We start from the raw sequence: 19,551 nt of genomic DNA, 5'->3' as shown, positions 1-19,551 counted from the left end.
TCGGTGAGATTCTCTGCATGTATGCGTCTGGGTATCCCTAGTCTGGCACAAAACAATGCATTAAGCGAATTAATTATACCTACGCCAAAAAAAAAAAAACTCGCAAACCAGACCCAAGGATAATAACGAATCGAATGTTTCATTATCGAGTCCCTTGCTTCTTCCTATATGTATATACTCTCACAAAATGTGGTATGTTAGGATCGTTGTCGGTTTTGACATTGGAGACCCACAGAAAAGAATAGAAAGATCTTATTTATAATTGTTTAAGTTTATTTTTAAGATGGCTGAGCTATGTTTAGTTAGCTATTAAGAACACTTCTTGTTATATTTAACGTGCGTCAAAAAGATTGTTTCCCAGGAAAGCCTTATTCATATGTGTTGTAGTGGGCATAAATTGTTACTAGTAGTAAACCATTAAACCATTTACTTTAAAGGGTAAATCAAATTCGTTCTTCGTCTGAAGAATATAATCTCTTTTCCGTTGTCGTGTCATCGACTGCTGTTACGTCCTGCCCTTTTTAATTTCCGTTGCGCGTGTTCTGCTTGTGGAAAATTTATTTGCTATGGCAAAAGTCATGTTGTCGCTAATTTGGCAAATCGAAAGCAATTCCTCCGTCGTCGTCGTCGTCGTCGCCGTCGCCGTCGTCGTCGTTGCCGTCGTCATCGACGTCGTCTGGCTCCACCTACTATTGGAACCTATTGGCACTCGTTTTCAGCTACAACTCTCAAAATGTCCATGGCACGCAAGTTGGCATTAAATGCATTTTAAGAGAAATCAGATTTTCCCAGCTTCAACTATTTGCAGCACCTTCCGCCGACATCTTACTCCACTCCCCCCCGACTTCACTTCTTAACTCTCCCAGTTGTTGGTTTGCCGGTTGCCAGTTTGGCAGTTGGCAGTTTGTGCAGTTTAGTTTTGCAATTTTCCGGCTCAACGATAAATGCAAATAGATTTCACCTGCAGACACTGTTTGTCCAATATTGAGAGAATCTTTAAATAAATTATGCGCATGGAATTTTGTTGTTGTTGTTGTTGCTGCTGCTGCAAGCACATTGCATGTTCTTGTTGTTGTTGTTGTAGTTGTTGCTGATGTTCGCTTTTGGCTTTTGGCATGTTGAGAATCATGTATGACTTTGACATTGACAGCGTTGAGGTAGCGATATGGTGGAAGCAAATGGCATGGGATCTATCCAACACACACTCACACACACACACACACACAGTGATTACATATATGTACACATATACGATAATGGTTATGGTACCGTAAATGTTCATGACCGTACGAAAGAAAAATGCAAAATTTTACATTTTACGTTTATTTACATTTCTACAGTTAGCCCATTGGCTTTTTACACTGCAAGAAATTGTCTGTCCATATCAAAGAGATTTTTGACAAGGGTTCAATGTTAATGCCAATGTTGATTGACAGTTCACAAATTGACAAGAAAACAAAAAAAAAAGAATAAGTGAAGCAACAAATGTCACTTTGCCAGATTTATTGATTCAACTAAATATGGAAAAGGTTACAAAAGGATAAAAAAAAAAACTGGGCTCATGCTTAAATAGATGTTGTTCTGATCATATATTTCCTTGAAACCAATAATTGAGTCAACCAAAACACTTGGTTAACAACAATAGAATCTATATTCATACATATATCTTGATAGAAAGGATTACTACACATATTTTGTGTTAATCATCACGTTTCACACATCATTCAACATTTAGACCCATTTCATGTCACAGTGTAAATGCCACAGAGAGTGAAGAGAAAATCCCTTCTCCATTAGTCCAGCACCCTCAGTGTTCTCTCTCTCTCTCCCCCTTTATGCTTCATGTATCAACTCCATTCAATTAGCAACTCATAATAACAATAATTTTTCTTGCAATTCGCATTCGGTAAAACATTTTGCGGCACGTTCGTCGCCAGCAAGGTTCGTGACGTTGCCGTCTATCGCCCATCAACGAAACGCAGATGATGATGATGATGAAGAAGAAGAAGAAGAAGCCTCTCCGATTCTGCCTCTCTGCCCCACAGCTCTAGGCACATTGACTGCAACAATGTTTCCTGTTAAATGATGCATAATAATCGGGAGCGAGCGCGCAAGCGAGCGAGCTTGTTGAGCTTTGGTAGCTCTAGCGAGGTGAAAGGATAGAACTATATGGAGGCGGAGGAGTTTCTGGGATGTATGACAACATTCCAAGAGCTGGAGCAAGAGAAAAAGAGAACGCTAAACCCCATGACGACAACGACATTCAAGTTGATGGCTGATGGTTTGCTGGCTGCCTGATGTGATTGTGATTGTGGATGTGCTGCTGATGTTTGGCCCATTGCCGGACGCAAACCGCAATAACACACACTCATTCACTCAGTTCAGTTCAGTTCAGTCCATACATTCTCTACTCGCACACATTGTCGTCGCTTGCCATGGCCATCGTCATCATCATCATCATCGTCGTCATAGCCAACGCCAACGCCCACGCCCCCCTAGCACCACCACCACCACCACTTTTCACTCTCTCCTCAGTTTCCTCTTTGGTGGCAACGCCCACCTTTTGCAGAAATTGCTGACTTCGTGCGGATTGTGGCTTCTTGTGGTTGCACTTTGCTGCGTAGCTTACGAAAAATTCCCTTGGCTTCCGTTGGCCAGCATAAAAACCCAAGCTTGCCAACTCGTTTTCTGATCCAAGTGCCCATGTGTGTGTGTGTGTGTGTGTGTGCCTTTTATTATTTACCCACTTGAACTGAAACATTTTTATAATTTCTTTTCAGCTCGTTATTTTATTTTTTTTTTGGGGTTTCTCGTTGTTTTCGACAACCATCGATTGACCATTGGTTGTGGTCATTCTTTCTTCATTCCTTTTTACCTTTTATCTTGGTAGGGTAAATTACGCTATATATGTTCGATATTAATTTTGATTACAGCAGAACATTGGACTCATTTTGTTTAACAATTTCACATTAACCGCCTTCAAATATCTTGTGCAATTTTTTAATGATTTCATTTAAAAGATCAGTTGAAAATTAGTAATTAATAATTGGCTTTAGTCCTTTGATATACCCTTTTATTGATGTAGAGTATTTAGGACTCGTCGTTATGTTTTTGTTTTTAGGTTGACGGATTTTGTTATGGTCATGTTTTTGTTGCTGTTGTTTGGTTCGTTGGCTATTGGCAACATTGTTATTTTCTGCTATTTGCTCATTGACTATTGACTCTTCCAGCGATTCCTCTGCTGATTCCGCCACGACACGGCATCATCCCCTTCATTTTGCCACCAGCTTAAAGCAAGTTGGTCGCCCCCTTTCTTCCTCTCCGGCTCTATGTCTCTTTGGATTCACGCTCAGCATTTTTCAGCAGTTTATTTATTTATTTCGTTTTAATGCATGTTGGGTCTCTGCCGAACTGACTTGTTTTGGCATTGGAATAGTTCCAGGAAGCTGTATTGAGTCATTGGTAAATGGTTTACGTTTAACCCATTTAAAAATGCACGCAGGGAAGCAACAGCAGGCGGATCAAGAGGAGGCAGTGGCGATATTGGAGGAGTAGCAGCGCTAGCCATGGCCCCAAACTTTTTGTATTTTGTATGTCGTTCGGTAAACGCACATTCCGCATTTCAACATTGCCATTTAGCATACAATGTAGCAAACTGAACAGAAAGCAAAAAAATAAATAACTTCATCGTTGGGGCACACTCTGTGTTTCAATTTGTTGTTATTGTTGTTGCCCGTTTGTTACTGTTTGTTTATGCCGCAAACGAAAAATATTGAACGGAAATTTTACAATATGATTTATTGGTAGAGCGGATAGGACTCGGTCAAAAGAGAGAGACAGGGGGAAGGAAGGCAGATTGCTGTTGGTCTGTGCATTGCGAGTTGGTGCCAAAATTTCAACGGAAATGAATTCGTTTATGGGAGGAACCATATTGTATTTTGGTTATCCGCCATTGTGACAGCATTGAGAACTGCCATGGTCCAAATGGGTAGCAATTCAGTAGTTATGAGTGAGTTCGCTTTCAGGAAGGTATTTTCATTATTTGCCCAATGTTGTTGTTGCCATCCCAGACTGTTGTGAAGTGGCCAATTAGGGTTTGTTTATACATGAGTCATGCAAATTGATGGATTGGTAGAAAGAGAATGCAGGAAAGGGGGCAGACACTCGGATCACTAGCACTAACTAGTTTTAATTGGATGGCAATGTATGTAAAAATTTACGAATTTTAAGTAGCAGCAGATTATTGAATGTCGATAAGTTAACTATATAACAATTTACAGTTTTTGAAGTCATTTATCATTACATTTAACACCATTTCATTTGAATTTGAATTTGAATTTATTAATATTCAAAAAGGAAGTATAAAAGTTACCTATATTTAGTCGTGCTTGGATTTACATCAAAACATATCATTAAAGTAGCTAATAAAGGAAAGAAATGCATATGACACATCTCAACTCTGCAAGGCTCGGTAAATTCACCATTTGTTTTCATTTTGCCAACTTAAAACTAGTTCAGTTTACCCGTATACATCTCTAGATACATTAAGTACATGACGCTTAGGACATGTATTTGTTAGAGATTTAATACTTGAGACCTTTGGTTTTTAATGTTTGCTCTCTGTCTAGGCGCAAAAACCATTTAATCCTTAAGAAAATCTAGTGAAACTTTCTCAAACATATATTGTGTATTTGCAGTGCCATTTTAAGAAAAGCTTCTGCTATTGTCCAAAGGATTTTCTATGCTATATCTTTGTGCCAGCTTCTTTTGTCTCACAAAACTTTCACAATGGAACAAGACTGAGAGAGAGAGAGAGGCAGAGAGCGATAGAAAGACCCTTGGCATGCCCTTAACAACATTTAGATAACACTCCAAATCCCCCTTCTCATTTCCATTCTTTACCCATTCAGGGTATTGCGTGATGCAATGCAAATTGCCAAAGAGACAAATTTATTCCAACTAGCCAGAAAAGTTAACCAAATATGTCAATTGAATGCTTTGTGTGTGTGTGTGGAAAACAACCAAAATCTAACTAAAGGCAAAGCTTGGTAGGTTAAAAAGCAATTTATCTTTGAGTTTTACAGCTTTTGTCTATGTAAAATGGTCTTCGACAATTGTGGGTGGCTGGATAAGTTATATATCTGTCTCCTCTCACTTTATGTGTGTCTGTATGTGTGTGTGTGTGTGGTAAGCGCTTTTAACTAGTTTGCACAAATTTCTAACATTCGGAGCCACTCAATTACACAAAAAGCCAAGAACCCACCCACACACACACACACATTCAATTGAGCAACTTCATATGCTTTTCGGTATTGGCGAAATGGCAAACAATGGCAGATGGAGTCCGTTTGTCTGTCTGTCCGACAGTAAGTCGCTTGTACATTTGAACTCCATTGAAATGCCTTTGGGGGGGGAAAAAAAAAAGGAAATTTCAATAAATTTTCTCGCGGCTTGGCATTTGAAAATTTGATCAAAACAGCACGTAAAACTATTTGAACTGCTAACCTAAATAAGCTCTCTGCAGCAAAGATTATTTCCTGCGCTTTCTTTCCCGCACTCCCTCTCTCTCTCTCTCTCTCTTGAGACACGCAATTGCAATCCTTTACAGCATTTCGAGCAAGTTGCGCCAATGAACTGCATGCAATCAATAGATGTGCTTGTTGTTGTTTGTTGTTGCTGTAGCAATTGTTAGAGTTGAACGGCAGCAGCAGCAGCAGCAACTTGAGCTACAAGATACTTTCTGTGCAACCGTAGAACTTCCCACATGAGCTTGGAATGGAATGCCACGGAATGTGCACACACACGCATCTTCGACAACTGGCATACGATCTGGCATCTCTACCCCGTTTCCTTCATTTTGCTTCTCCCTTCTTCTGCTGCTGCTGCTGCTGCTCCTTCTCCTCTTTATCTAACTTACCGCAAAGTTGTGGTGGATGTTTGGAGAGAGTGGGGTAGAAGGCATGTGGCAGGAGCTTTACATTTATGCGCGAAATTGTCGTATGCATTTGCACATTCATAAATTCTCGTTGAGCGCCCCCTAAAGCAGCAGCAGCAGCAGCAGCAGCTCCAGCTACAGTCAGCCCAGCCAGTTGAATTCTCTATGCTAGGCAGAGCGAAAGATAGTTGGGTTAGAACCAGAGAATATATCAGAGTGAAAGAGTGGGAGTTGGGAGGGTAACCCATTCACTCGTGTGGCATTTAAATTTCATTTAAATTTCCTTCTCGTCGTGGTTTTTTTTTTTTAGTTTCTCCTGCAGGCTGTGCGCATTTTATTATTGCATTTTATAACAACGCAACCTTAGACTAGCACGTCGTCATTAGGCGATAAATTATCTCATGCGCGCTGAATTTTGCATAAAATGTTGCTACAGAAAAGTGTGCCAACAGCTGAGGCAAGCAGCAGCAGTAACCATTAAAGGATGCCAGGCAATTTGAATTTGTGAAATTCCATGGGGGCCCAGCAGCCAGCAGTTGGCCAAACAGTTGCCGTTCCCATTCCCGTTGCCGTTGCCGCTGCCACTATTGCAATTCCCGTTTGCCAACAATTGCCTGCTTTCCAGTCACTTTGGACCGAAGCAGGCTTATCTAAGCACAAGATGTTGCCATTTGATAAGCGCATTGCATCGCATCGCATCGCGTCGCGGCAGCATCAGCAGCAGCAGCGGCAATTTATGTTCTTATGCCATTGGCACTGCTATTGCAATTGCAGTTCCAGCAGCAGCAGCAGCAGCAGAAGCAGCATCATCACCAGCAACGGCAACGGCAGCAACTGTTGCTGGAATGCACTGCAAACGACGTGCGTTCAACTATGCAAATTTGTACCCCATTCCCAATCCCATTGACTTGCAACTTGCTACAACTTAGTAACTGCCAAGACTCTATTGATGTGTATGTGTGTGTGTGTGTGTGTGTGATGTCTTGGTATTGCTGTGTGTGTGTGTGTGAGTCTGCTTCTTGTCAAACAGCATTCAAGCACGATTCTGGGAAACATTCTTCTCTCTATTGGTTAGAACTAACTTGAATTGCCCCTGCGACTGAGACTGGGCGACTTTTGCATTGCTTTGGCTTTAATATAAATGAGCTAAAATTATATAAAAGATGAAAGGATGCTAGATGCTACAGAGGACGAAGAGGAGGAGAAGGAGGAGAGGTCTAACAGAGAATAGAAGATAAGCAGATAAAGTGTTGTCTGAACGAAAGGTGGATGTCATGACAGTTCAATCATTGAGATTACCGATCTTGTTGAAACTCAGTTGAGTTATGCTTTTTATGCAGCGTTGGCATAAAAAAATGATTTTGTTGATAGGCCATAAGCCAATTGTTGGAGGCCATGGTATCATAGCCAGAATTATCTTGACACAACTGTCTGCAATGTTAGATCGATTACAATTATAAACCAAAAGATGTAACGGGAATCTATAAAGCCTCTAAACAAAATTAATGATTAATAACTATTAAATCTATCAAATATTTTATTAATTGTTCTCTCTCTTCTTTCTGTGGCACATTCCATATGGTAACATTTGCTCAAATTTAAGTTATTATCAACAAATTCAATATTTTGCTGTGAAAAAAAATATAAAATACTAAGCAAAAAATCATCAATTAAAAGAACTAAGCAGACGAGGAAAAGAGGATTAAATGAAAAAAGCAATGACCCGAAATTATGCCACAGAAAATAGTTATCTTTCTTTTCCATCTTCCCCTTTTCATTTGTTTTTTGCAGTTCACTTTGTCAGTGTCTTTTCCATATGCACATACATGGTGGATACTATAGGGCGCCTCTGGTCTATCTACTCCTTCATATTAATAAATCAAATTGCTATATTGCATGGCCACTTCACTTTAAATCCTTTTACGATTTAAAGTAACTGACAAACTCCTAACTACACTTTGGCTAATGACTCCTCAACACTGCCGTTGACATCTCTTTTGCCGGCGATGACAAATGGCTGGCAAGGTGTGCACAGAATGACACCAGGCAGCAAAACATAAAAAAAAAAAAACACAAAAATAGGGAGAGCAAAAAAGAACGCTGAACTTTGACTGTGGGGTTCCAACATTGCCAGCGGCGGAACTTCCACCGATTCTCCTAGATGGATGGGTGGGAGTGGAATGGAGTAATCCACCAGCAGTTGCTAGCAAAGCAGAGCAGTAGTTTCCGAAGCGCAATTAAACGCCCCGCCATTGAAACAATTACGCCATAACAATTACGCCCTGTGCCTGTGCCGCCGCCTGCACATGCAATCCGTAACACAATTCGCTCTCCTTAACTCCTGCTGTTGCATCAGGCAGTGGACAGAGCAGGGCAAAGGGATGGGATGGGGTGGACTAGAATCTCATATGTGTTTGTAAATTTGCCGCATTTAGCACTGCTTCTGTGCTGCAATTGTGGCTATTGCTGACGTGGCAGTTGAGCTCAGCAGTTTCCAAACGGCGATTCGAAAGGCATTTCCATGCGTCAAATTGCCGCCTGTGCATTGCGTGTAATTGTGGCAATAAAAATTGCAACACATTGCGTACAATCATGCAACGTGCAACAACAACAACAACTCACAAATTGCAAGAACAAAAGAGAAGATAAAAAAAAGAATAGAGTAGAAGCGGACCACATATCATTTAAGCTTTTTACAGTCTGGCAATTATCTAATTTATATAAAAACATTTATCATACAGTAAGCAAATACTCTTTCAACTTACATACTCCGCTGTCATGCCACAATTTGTGGCCAGCTAACGAGCTTACAGTCCGTCCAACCATCCATCCATCCAACCATCCGGCTGTCCAGTTGCCATCCCGTCCATCAACAAGTCGGATCCATTTGAAAGAATAAAAAGAAAAAAGTTAGTCGAATGCTTGCCACTTGGGTGGCAATAGGCCAATTGAAAGGGAAAAAGCGTCGAGCGGAACGCTCAAGTTGATTGCATTTTTAGCATAAATTTCAACGCATTTGACTAATGTTTTGCCATTTGTTATTTTGCAAAACAACGACGAATGCTTTTTACCATTGCCTTTTATTCATTCATACAGTCGCTCGATCAGCCACTTCGCTAGTTCTGCAATTTTTCAGCATTCATTTACTTACATAGTTGGGACTCCAGCGCTCTCCAAGCCATTCCCATTTCTGGGAATATGCATAGATAATCGTCTCATTGGCGGTTAGGCAGTGATTCTGAGATGCACTACCAAATGAAGTTGCAATGTAAATTCAAATCATGGTCAATGACCATGTAATTGTTTTAACTGCTTAATATAACGTATACGCACTGTAAAGCTGTTTGTCTGCCAACTAGACAGACAGACAGACAGACAGACGGACAGCCAGGCTGACACTCAAATGCAGCCCAAAATCAAGCTGAAAAAAGCAGCATAAAAAAGACAACAACAGAAAGAAACAACAGCTGCCGACTCGCTGGCGTCAATATGAGAGACAGAGGCGTAGCTGTCAGAAGGGCTAGGACTTAATGGTTCAAACATAGCATTTTAATTTCTAATTTTTAAATACTTATCCAAAATACTTATCATTAATAATATATTTTTTATATGGGCCATACAAATGAATAATTGTTTTGGATATAAACAATATATATTATATTTTTCTAAGAAATCTGTGTCTAAAATCCATCAGTATTTGGACATTTATATAATGTATGTCTAAATATCTTACTAATTTATCTCTTTATACTGAAGTTCGATCAATTAATCTCTAATTGTTCAGCTTTGTAGACTATTTGTATAGACACCCCTTCTGTTTTTTTGTTTTTTGTTTCTTTTGTGCAACGCCTTTGCTGAGGGAACAGCAGTAGAAAAATTAATTAACACACCAAGGCTAGCTGGACACGCCTGCAGCACGTACCAGAAAGAGGAGTCACAGCTATGGCCCAACCGGAGCCGAAGCAGCCCAGAGTCAGAGGCGACAGCGGCAGAGACAAAGCCCGGCACGTCTCCGTTTTGTGAGCTCCGACTCTGTTGTTGTTTGCCCATTTTCTATTTCTCAGATTTTCGCTTTTTGTGTGCCCTGGGTATTTATGGCCATTGCTGGCTAAAAAGAAAAACCTCAATGCAGTTGCCATCCTTGCCCCCCCGACCCCCGACATACCACATTGCCCATAAGGGGAACGCAGAGGGCGGTGTTAAGTGAAAAGCGTGAAATTTATAACAGCCAATAGATTACACCAGAATATAAATAACATTTTGATTTTTTTTCCTTCATTTATTTTCTTTGTTTTTTCACTATGGGATTATTTTTTTTGTAAACCGCATTAGCTTTTGTCTATTGTCGGTGGGTGGAAAACCCAAAAAAAAAGAAGAAAAAAAGAAAATGCAGTAGTTTATTGGCTATATAATTTACCCTGGCAGAATTTTAATCATCTCTATTTCTATTCCATTTTAGTTGCTGCCGCTGCTGCCATTACACAACCGAAGAACTCATCTTTACTCAGACCGTATCTGCAGATCAAGAAGCATGCCATCACAAGACTGACAATTACCAAACCGCATTCCCCCTACTATCTGCCATGCATACCCCTAATAAATCCATATGAATATCATCAAGGTAAATTTTTAAACTGAATTTACTCTCAGAAAGGAACGTTACGAAAATCTTTACTCCATTTGCAGATAACTTGCCAATTTACTGTAGTTGGTATCGAAACGATGAGGTCATTGAACGTTTGTCTATACGTAAAAATGATTTTTTCATCTATGAGAATGGAACATTACGTCTGCCACCAAATGAACGTGCCAGCGGTGTTTATCGCTGTAAAATTGAATCCGATGAGATGGGCGTAATATCGGATAGCATAACAGTCGAATATCCAGGTGAGTAAGACAAAAGTTTCCAACCCCTTCAACTGTGTAAATGGTTCTTTTGATTTTCTGTGCAGTGCTCAAACGTCTTTTTCCGGGCCAACAACAGGCGGCCAATATAACAGCCCAGGAGAATCATTCACAAGTGCTTAGCTGTCCGTTTCTTAGTGTGCCAGCGGCACGTATTAGCTGGTATTATGGCAACGAGTCCCTGGCGAATGATAACAGGCGAGTAAAGATCAGTGTTGTAACATGTAGCGATTTGTGGATGGACCCCCTCCCCCCCTCCATTTAGTTAATTAGTATTTGGAATGGCAATTACAATTGTTTTACTTGTAGTTTGTATCTAAACTCTTGAATGGTTATTAAATGATTTGATTTTCCCCTATTATAGCGCTATAATACTAAATAATGGCACTCTAATCTTACGACAATTGCGTTTGGATCAAGCTGGCAAATACAAGTGAGTAAATCAGTCAACTTTTTTAAAAGCTATCAGTTACTTAAAAAATAAAGGGTAGAGGTGTGTTCTTACTATCAATTTATTTAGTTGATTCTTTATCATGTTAATTAACCGCATATCTTTTAAATTATCAATGTTTGCCTTGCGAGGCAATTTTCCATTTGGCTGCTAGTGTTAAATATCAACACCTTGCCACCACATCCAAACACACACACACATACGACAACCATCCATCAAGCCATCAACATCAACCCCGTGGTGAAAATTCACGCACATTTGTGGCCAATAATATTGTTGTTGTGTTCGGGAATATGCCAGAGAGCAGAGTCAGATGGCTGGAGTTGTCTTATGCCTTCTGGTTGTATTAATTGTCTGTGTATGTGTATGCATTAATTAACACTTAGCAGCAGTCGGCTGGTTGCAATAATTATATATACCTCTATTCACTAGTACACTACGCTCGCTCACAGTGTCCAGTCCAATTATCGCATAAAACATTATCCATTTGCAGATGCGTGGCTCAGAACCCGAATGCCAGCAAGATTCATCGCCAATTTGTGTGGTTGCTGCGCGTCGAATCGAATGGCGAACGTCCGAGCGCCATTGGAGAGGCTCAATTGTTGCCCGCGTTTCAGAACGCCACCCTCTATGTGGCCGCTGGCGGTTCCTTGTTGCTGCAGTGCCGAGCTGTGGCCGATTTTGTGCCCATCGAGTGGTGGCTGCGTCATCCCAATAATACACTGACCAAGTTGAGCAACAACAGCGTGGCGCAGTCCATCTCGAATGCCAGTTTGAGCCGACATGAGGGCTATTACAGCTGCATAACTCCCATGGAGACACAGACGTTTCATGTGATAGTGACAAGCCCGCCGAGAATTGTCAGCATGCTGCCCGTCGAATTGGTCTACATCAGTCTCTCGAAAACATTGACTTGTCGTGCCGAGGGCAATCCACCTCCGAGTATCAGTTGGTATCATAACGGCGCATTGCTCAATAGCTCGTACACACGTTTTATCAGTGGCGACGAGCTGCACGTACACTCCTTTGACCCGGAGGAGGAGGGCATCTATCAGTGTTTCGCCCGGAATGCTGCCGGCGAAGATTCGGTGACGGGTGAGATGCGTTACAAGCCGCAGCCAGAGCAGAGTAATCCCCTTCAGAATATACGCTGCTATCCGCATAGTTTCCATACCATTAATGTGACATTCGATAGCCGAGTCCTGGAGTCTATGTTCCTGGTTCACATAGTGCGAAATAATCCGCATAGTTGGTCATCCTTTGCACCGATGAAACTAAATCACACCTCGTTTGTGGTGATTTCCACAAATCTGCCGGTTTATCGTCCCTTTGCTCTAATCACACGTTTTCTTTATCCCGGCTCTGATGTGACATCGGGTACAGCGGTCCCTCAGCAATTGGTTCTCAGCTCGTTGCGCAGTCCTCCCGTGACCTGTTGCACTCAAGGATGTAAGTAGAATAGATTTATCTCTTTTGATTATTATAATATTCGTTTCTGTGTCTCTTTACAGTGATGCTTCGCCCCATTAATCTGGGCAATGATACCTTTGTCAAATGGTCACAAGCCGAATTGGACAACAAGAAGTACTTTATATTGCAGTTCTCCATTAATCATACACATCCGCATCCTTCACAATTGCTGGTTAATGGTCCCCTACAAGGAACTATCACCCCCGTCAAGGACAAGGCCGATGAAGTTCTTCGAGCGTTGACCATAATTCATCCTCTAAATCAGTCAGCAGCGGCCACTATCCTGAGCAATGCCGAACATGAGGTGCTGGACAATGAGGTGGATGATGTTACTCTCGAAATGGAGGAGGATATATTTAGCATGGTGGTAAATGCCAATGTTACAGGCATACTTCTTCAGCACTTTATGCGTATTAAAATGCGTGTGCTAATCATAACCAGTGAGAATGAATTTCTGGGTCAAGATTTTCGTTATGTTCAATGGAAAACTGTGAGTAGACTGTACTGTAGTGGCAAGAAATTGCCAAGACTTTTAACGCTGTGTAGTTCTGTGTTGTGTGCAAAAACTAAAGTCTTTTCTGAATTGTTCTTCCTTAGATTGAGAATGGCACATCGGAACAGTCGAATATGCCATTTCGTTTAACCACCGTAGAGTCGCGTGCTCTGGCCTTTAAGTTCTTGGACAGCCTCAATGAAACATGCGTTTACGAGTGCCATTTGCTAATACAATTGTCTCTACGTAAACAGGAGGACAAGTGCAAGGAGCGCACCATTTTTAACTCTGTTCTCCTTGTCAGTGGCCTGAAAGCCAATGAGCGTTACAATTTTCGCTTTTATAATTGCAGAACTCGCATTTTTTATGGCGAGCAAGATGTTCAGACATTGCCAGATCGTAAGTCATTTGGTAATTACATGAAACAATATAATCAATTCTTTTTTTTCAGCTCCCGGCACCATTAGTAATTCTCGTCTGATCATACACAATGGTCTGAAACTTGTTTGGGAGCCACCCGTTAATCCCAATGGACGTGTCCATCATTACAACATTATTTGGACATTGGAAAATGTAACTCATGAGGCTAATGTACTCGAATGTAAACCTTGTTCATATAAGGTATTGATTTATCTTTCCTTTTTCTTACTAGGAAATTCTTGTAAAATATTTACTATATTTTTTACTTTTTGTTTTTGCAGTTTCCCAATGTCTCGGAATCGGACAAAATACATGTTGCAGTACGTGTGGTGGGCGAAACTGGTGTCGGAGCGCCCATGTTCTTTGACATGACCAAACACAGTCACAGTCTGTTGGAGCATGAACCAAAGAGTTCCGTTTCGGAGGTGTACAGTGGTATTGCCATTGGTTCGCTGCTCTCGCTTTCCTGTGTATTTGCCTTTGCATTTTTTATCATCTATCAGCGGCGTAGATTCAAGGCGCGAGCTCATGCCCCCACCCACTTGACCACGCCCACGGACATCAATTTCGGTAATCTGAGCAGTGCTTCGGGCATGCCGGGCGACAGTGCTGGCGGTCTGAGTGGTGGCACGTTGCAACAGGATTGCCACGAAATGCAAACGCTAATACCACGCTCACGCTATCACATTGAGCTGTTGCCGGAGCACACGCTGGAATATCAGACAAGTGCAGCGGCCGCCACACAGTTGGCCAAATGTAATGGCAATGGGCAAATTGCAAGGCGCTCCGAACCGGATAGCTCTCAGGGGGAGCTGAGCATTGCTGGGGTACACAATTTGTCGCAGTTGCCGCTCTTTACTGGATCACCCGAACGCAAGACAGTGCAAGATGCCATGTTGCAGGAGGCGAAAGCCTTCTATATTCCCTATTGCCACACACCGCCAAATGCGGTTGCTCTCTCAGCTGGCAATTCGAATTCCAGTCACAAGCAAAGTTCCTCTAACAACGGCGAGGAGATAATCGTGCCGCCCAATTCTCTTCCTCTGGTGGCCACCATGCCGAGTTTGGCTGTTGGTGGCGGTGGCGGCGGCGGCGGTGGCTCAAATGGCCGACGTAGCGGTAGTCTAAGCAGCAGCAGTGTTAGCAGTAGCAGCAATGGCAGCAGCAGCAAAAAACAATTCCACACTAACTTTGTGCGACATTCAAATTCCAATGATGGCATATGTCTGCTCGCTGAAGAAGAGTCGGCAGCGACTCTTACACCCACCTCAGAGCAAGAATATGCAGCTGTTTGCTTAACCAATGGTTTCAAATTACAGACGCCAGCCACGGCAGCAACAGTTGCCGCAAGCCATTACAGCAGCTCTGGCAAGAGCAACAGCAATAGCAACAGCAACAGCAGCAACAACAACAACAGCAGCCACACAAGCCAAAAGCAACGCGGCAATGGCAATCTAGCGATCTCGTACAGCCACAATGCATCCATAGTTCCTCCTGCCAACGAGTCACAGGGTCATCATACCAATACCACTGTGTCCGTTAATAACAAAACAACAAGAAAAGCTGCCAAGGCACCAAAGGCAACGACAACGACAACAACATCCTCAACAAAACAGCCATGGCCAACGGCGACGGCAACAGCTCTGCATCGTCGTGCCCAGGTTGATCCGAATGGTTGAATTATCGGCCTTTGGTCAGCCAAGTTAAAGTATTTTTTTCCTCTTTTCATTATTCGTTTGATTATAAATAATTATTTATATACATACATATATATGATGAAGCTAATGCACTAATCAACACACATACACATACACATTCGCAGCTCGAAACATTCCAAAACCAATTATATTAGATCGTATAAAGTTAATCGAAGTCGAAAGATTGGAAGCATTTATAATGATTACATTTTATAAATGTAAATATTTGATATAAGTGTAATTGTATTTGTAATTGTAAACTAAAAACTGAAGTGGAACCTATGGGAGAAATGAGTTAATAAGCTGATATTTATATCCACAAACATTTTTATATAAACAACACCACACGCACACACACACACACACACGAAACACTTACATACACCTACACCTAAATATACGCTTAGTTGTATGCTATAGTTTTCTCTCCTAACATACGTATCTTATGAATTTTGTATTTGTTTATGTATTTTTTAAAATATTTGTTTTCATTAATTGAGGCTAATTATTATTTGTAAAGTTTTTATACACAAACACACCCACACTTTTTACATACATAATTAACATTTTGTATGTTGCCCAACACCAGAACACAGCAGCATAGATACATACATCTAATTTGTTGTTGGTTCAACAATTTACAAAGCAGCCCAAAAGTATGCAAAACAAACCCACACACACACAGCAATAGCCAAAACACCTAACCATCCATTTATCCATCCCACACTAACACACACAAACCCAAACAAACTTCATCAACCACAATAGTCACAAGTGTTCATATCGATTCCGATTTAAAGCCTAATTATATAGCCCCAATATATATACTACCTATTTACATACATACATACATTTATTATTTTTTGTTTAAAACAAATTATTTCTATTCCGTATTTACGTACATACATACATACATTGTTTGCTGCATTTTGTTTGTTTATAATTATTATTATTATTGTAATAATTTTTTTTTATATATAACCGATATATCAAATGTACCTGATTATATTCATTTTGCATTTCGTTTTGCGCTCTCGCTTTTCTCCATTAACACACACACACACGCACACACCCACAACTCAACTCACACATTATGAATCGCATTGGACTGGTTTTATTTCGTTGATATACTTGTTGTATAATACGAGCTAAAGTCATCAAAAAATAACGCATGAGCAAACAAAAATGAAAAATTTATCATTGCCTTTTTCATTGCAAAATGATTTTCGTGCAAAATTTCTTTTTGTCGTCATGTCGTATACGTGATACAATTTTCTGTATTCAATTTGATTATCATATCAAGAAATTGCTCATGAAATATTCGACAGTTTAATGCAATTTTCATAACACACACACACACACGCACTCAGATCAACCATATGTACATCCAATTAAGCAACTGTACCTCGTTTGTACAAACATGAAAACCTGTAGAACAGCTCATAGACACACCTCCAAACACAAACACACACACAAAGAAACAAGAAATCCAAAACACAAACACGAGTACATCCTCCAATGATATTATTTTTGATAAGCATAGAGAAAGTTTAAGTAGCCAACAAGTATTTAAACGTTTAAAATGTATTTTGTGAATTGTTGTTCATTGTGAAACGAGAAGCAAAAATTGTTATGAGATGCACACACAAACACACATACACACCCAGACACACATCAACATTCCAGAATAGACAGTCTAGCAAACAATCCCAGCCACATACACCCACACACACACACACATTCATCAACATATATCTATGTATGTTTGATGAAACTCTTACTCCAATTAGAGGCAAAGTTTATAAAAGGAAATATAATATTGCATCATTTAGTATACATAAGAGTAAAATGCTATAAAAATAATAATATATATAAATGTGAAGAAAAGTGTTTTTTGAAAACTGTAACTGTATACGTATTTAGAGTCGTAAGTGCAATAACACAGAAAAATTCATACAAAATGAAAGCAAAACAAAAAGTAAATAACTAACATACATACATACATACATAGCTAACACCACACACAACCTAACAACCAAAACAAAAATGATAAGCAAAACAAACTATAAACAATAGTACCTTTCCATATAAGCAACAATGAGTCTATCAATATTATCATCCCATGTCCTTATTCAAGGACAAGCAACAGCAAAAGCATTGTTGAAAAATATTTATTGATAAAGACAGCCTGAATGTTAATAGAATAGTCCATATAAACATATACATATACATACATACATACAAACATAGATAATCATATTTCCCCAAAAAAAAAAGTAATTTAAAAACTTTGTGAAATCTGTTCAAAAGTATTTCTCCATTCAAGACAACAAGAAGCTAAGATTATTATGTCCTTGCTATTTATATGAATCTTAAACCAACATAACCAAAATGGCATTTAATATTTTCCTTAAGTTTAGAACTAAACAAGCATTTAAAATTCTCCCTTAATAATAAATTCAATATACTTACATGAGTTGAATTTTGACTACAATCAACATTAGTTACAATACAATCAGCAAGGATATCAAAAATGATTAAAAATTTGAATGTATCCAAGTCTGCCAATCTAATTTGTGTTCCAAAAATAAGCCAGAAATTTGAATTTATCTCAAGCATTTTCAAGCCACAAACAGACAGATAAAATAAAAACAATAAATACATAGATGCATAGTTTAAAGTTTTATGTATGGTGTTCCACGGCAAACAAATGAAAATATTAAACAAAACAAAAAAAAATATATATATATGCATACATATACGAAAAATTATAGAAAATGGAAAGTTTTTAAATGGCACTTAAAATAAAGAAAAAAATATATATATATGTATTTCAAAACCGAATATTCCGCAAAATAAAACTCAAAATTCCTAGAACAAAAGCAAATTTTAAGCGTTACACCAAACATTTAAAAATGGGAGAACTAAACAAAAAAAAAAGAATGGCAAATTTGTGTATTGAACAAACAAAATATATATATATATATATATATAAATTCTATCTATTATTTAGAAATAAGACTCTTGCATATATGTACGATGTATTGGGAAAAAAAAAGAAAAAGAAAACGCAAACAGAGAGAAAATAACTGCGATTGTGATCGCCGTGTAAGTGGATGTGATAAATGTTTAAATTATTTAAGCTCGAAAACAATAAAGAGAAATTAATTAATTAGATGGCATATATTAAAAAAGAAAACAAAAAAATTTAATGCATATTGCGATTTTTGCAAAAAAGTTTGGCGCAAGTCCATTAAAATTATAAGCAAATTAATAATAATAATTATAATTATGAGAATAATGCTAGATGAACGATGGATGATGTTTTGTGAATTTTCGCATATACATATACCTATATATAGAAACTTTAACTATTTTATACTCTACTTTTTATGATTTACTCTCGTTTGTAATATGTAATATTATTCCTTTTAGTTTTGCGTTTCAATCCGCAGTTTTGGTATACCTCATTAGTAGAGCGGCAGCAACTAAATATAAATTTAACAAATTTTTTGAATATAATTAAATTTAAGTTTGACTTTTGGCTATCAACTAAATGAAACGACAAACTACTCAATTTTGTAAACCCGTTTTTTTTTTTTTTTTTGTATTTTGGAAATAATTAAGTTTAACAATTAAGCTGACTGCCAATGAGTCGTGTTAATGGTTTTTCAGTGATATTGATTTGGCAAACAAAAAAAATAAAAGAGCAAGAAGAAAGGCGCAAAACTCGAGATTTAAATCCTTATATAAGAAGAAAAAATATAAAATAAAACGAGAACAAGTTGAGAATATTGAATGATGAAGAATGATGGTGGCAAAGAAGAAAGAAAACAAAACTTAACTATTGGAAAAATATATTAAAACTAAGTTACAATGAGAAACACATATAAAAACTATGCATTTTCTTTAATTAAAAACGGCAAACTATATTTTGTTTGGTTTGGAAAATGAAATTTTCCATTTTATTTTTGTTTAATTTTTATTTTTCACACTTAACACTTAAAGAGAGGTATAAAATATCGAATGGTCATTCATTTTTTTTTATTTTTGTCTGGAAATTCGCGTCAATATCAGTGTTTATATCGTTGGTAACGTTTTACAGCGGTGATAAATATAGATAATTGTATATACGATTGGAAATCTGTCTTGCGTAACACATTACGAAGAGTTGGACCTC

General features: G+C 38.9%; 1 protein-coding gene across 1 annotated transcript in view; it reads left to right on the top strand.

The window, feature by feature from the left end:
* The window catches only part of LOC26529198, a 56,630-nt gene extending 40,826 nt beyond the window's left edge, over positions 1-15,804 (top strand). The window contains exons 2-10 of the mRNA XM_023178486.2: positions 10,395-10,556; positions 10,622-10,822; positions 10,888-11,038; positions 11,205-11,273; positions 11,785-12,740; positions 12,803-13,251; positions 13,359-13,653; positions 13,706-13,875; positions 13,956-15,804. Of these exons, the coding sequence (XP_023034254.1) occupies positions 10,395-10,556; positions 10,622-10,822; positions 10,888-11,038; positions 11,205-11,273; positions 11,785-12,740; positions 12,803-13,251; positions 13,359-13,653; positions 13,706-13,875; positions 13,956-15,353 (3,851 nt within the window). The 3' untranslated portion in view covers positions 15,354-15,804. The remainder of the gene's footprint in view (positions 1-10,394; positions 10,557-10,621; positions 10,823-10,887; positions 11,039-11,204; positions 11,274-11,784; positions 12,741-12,802; positions 13,252-13,358; positions 13,654-13,705; positions 13,876-13,955) is intronic.
* Positions 15,805-19,551: the final 3,747 nt, after the last annotated feature.

The sequence above is a fragment of the Drosophila willistoni genome, chromosome 3R (assembly GCF_018902025.1).
Source record: "Drosophila willistoni isolate 14030-0811.24 chromosome 3R, UCI_dwil_1.1, whole genome shotgun sequence".
Taxonomy (NCBI): domain Eukaryota; kingdom Metazoa; phylum Arthropoda; class Insecta; order Diptera; family Drosophilidae; genus Drosophila; species Drosophila willistoni.
The sequence above is the reverse complement of the archived record's forward strand: the minus strand, read 5'-3'. Positions and strand labels throughout refer to the sequence as shown.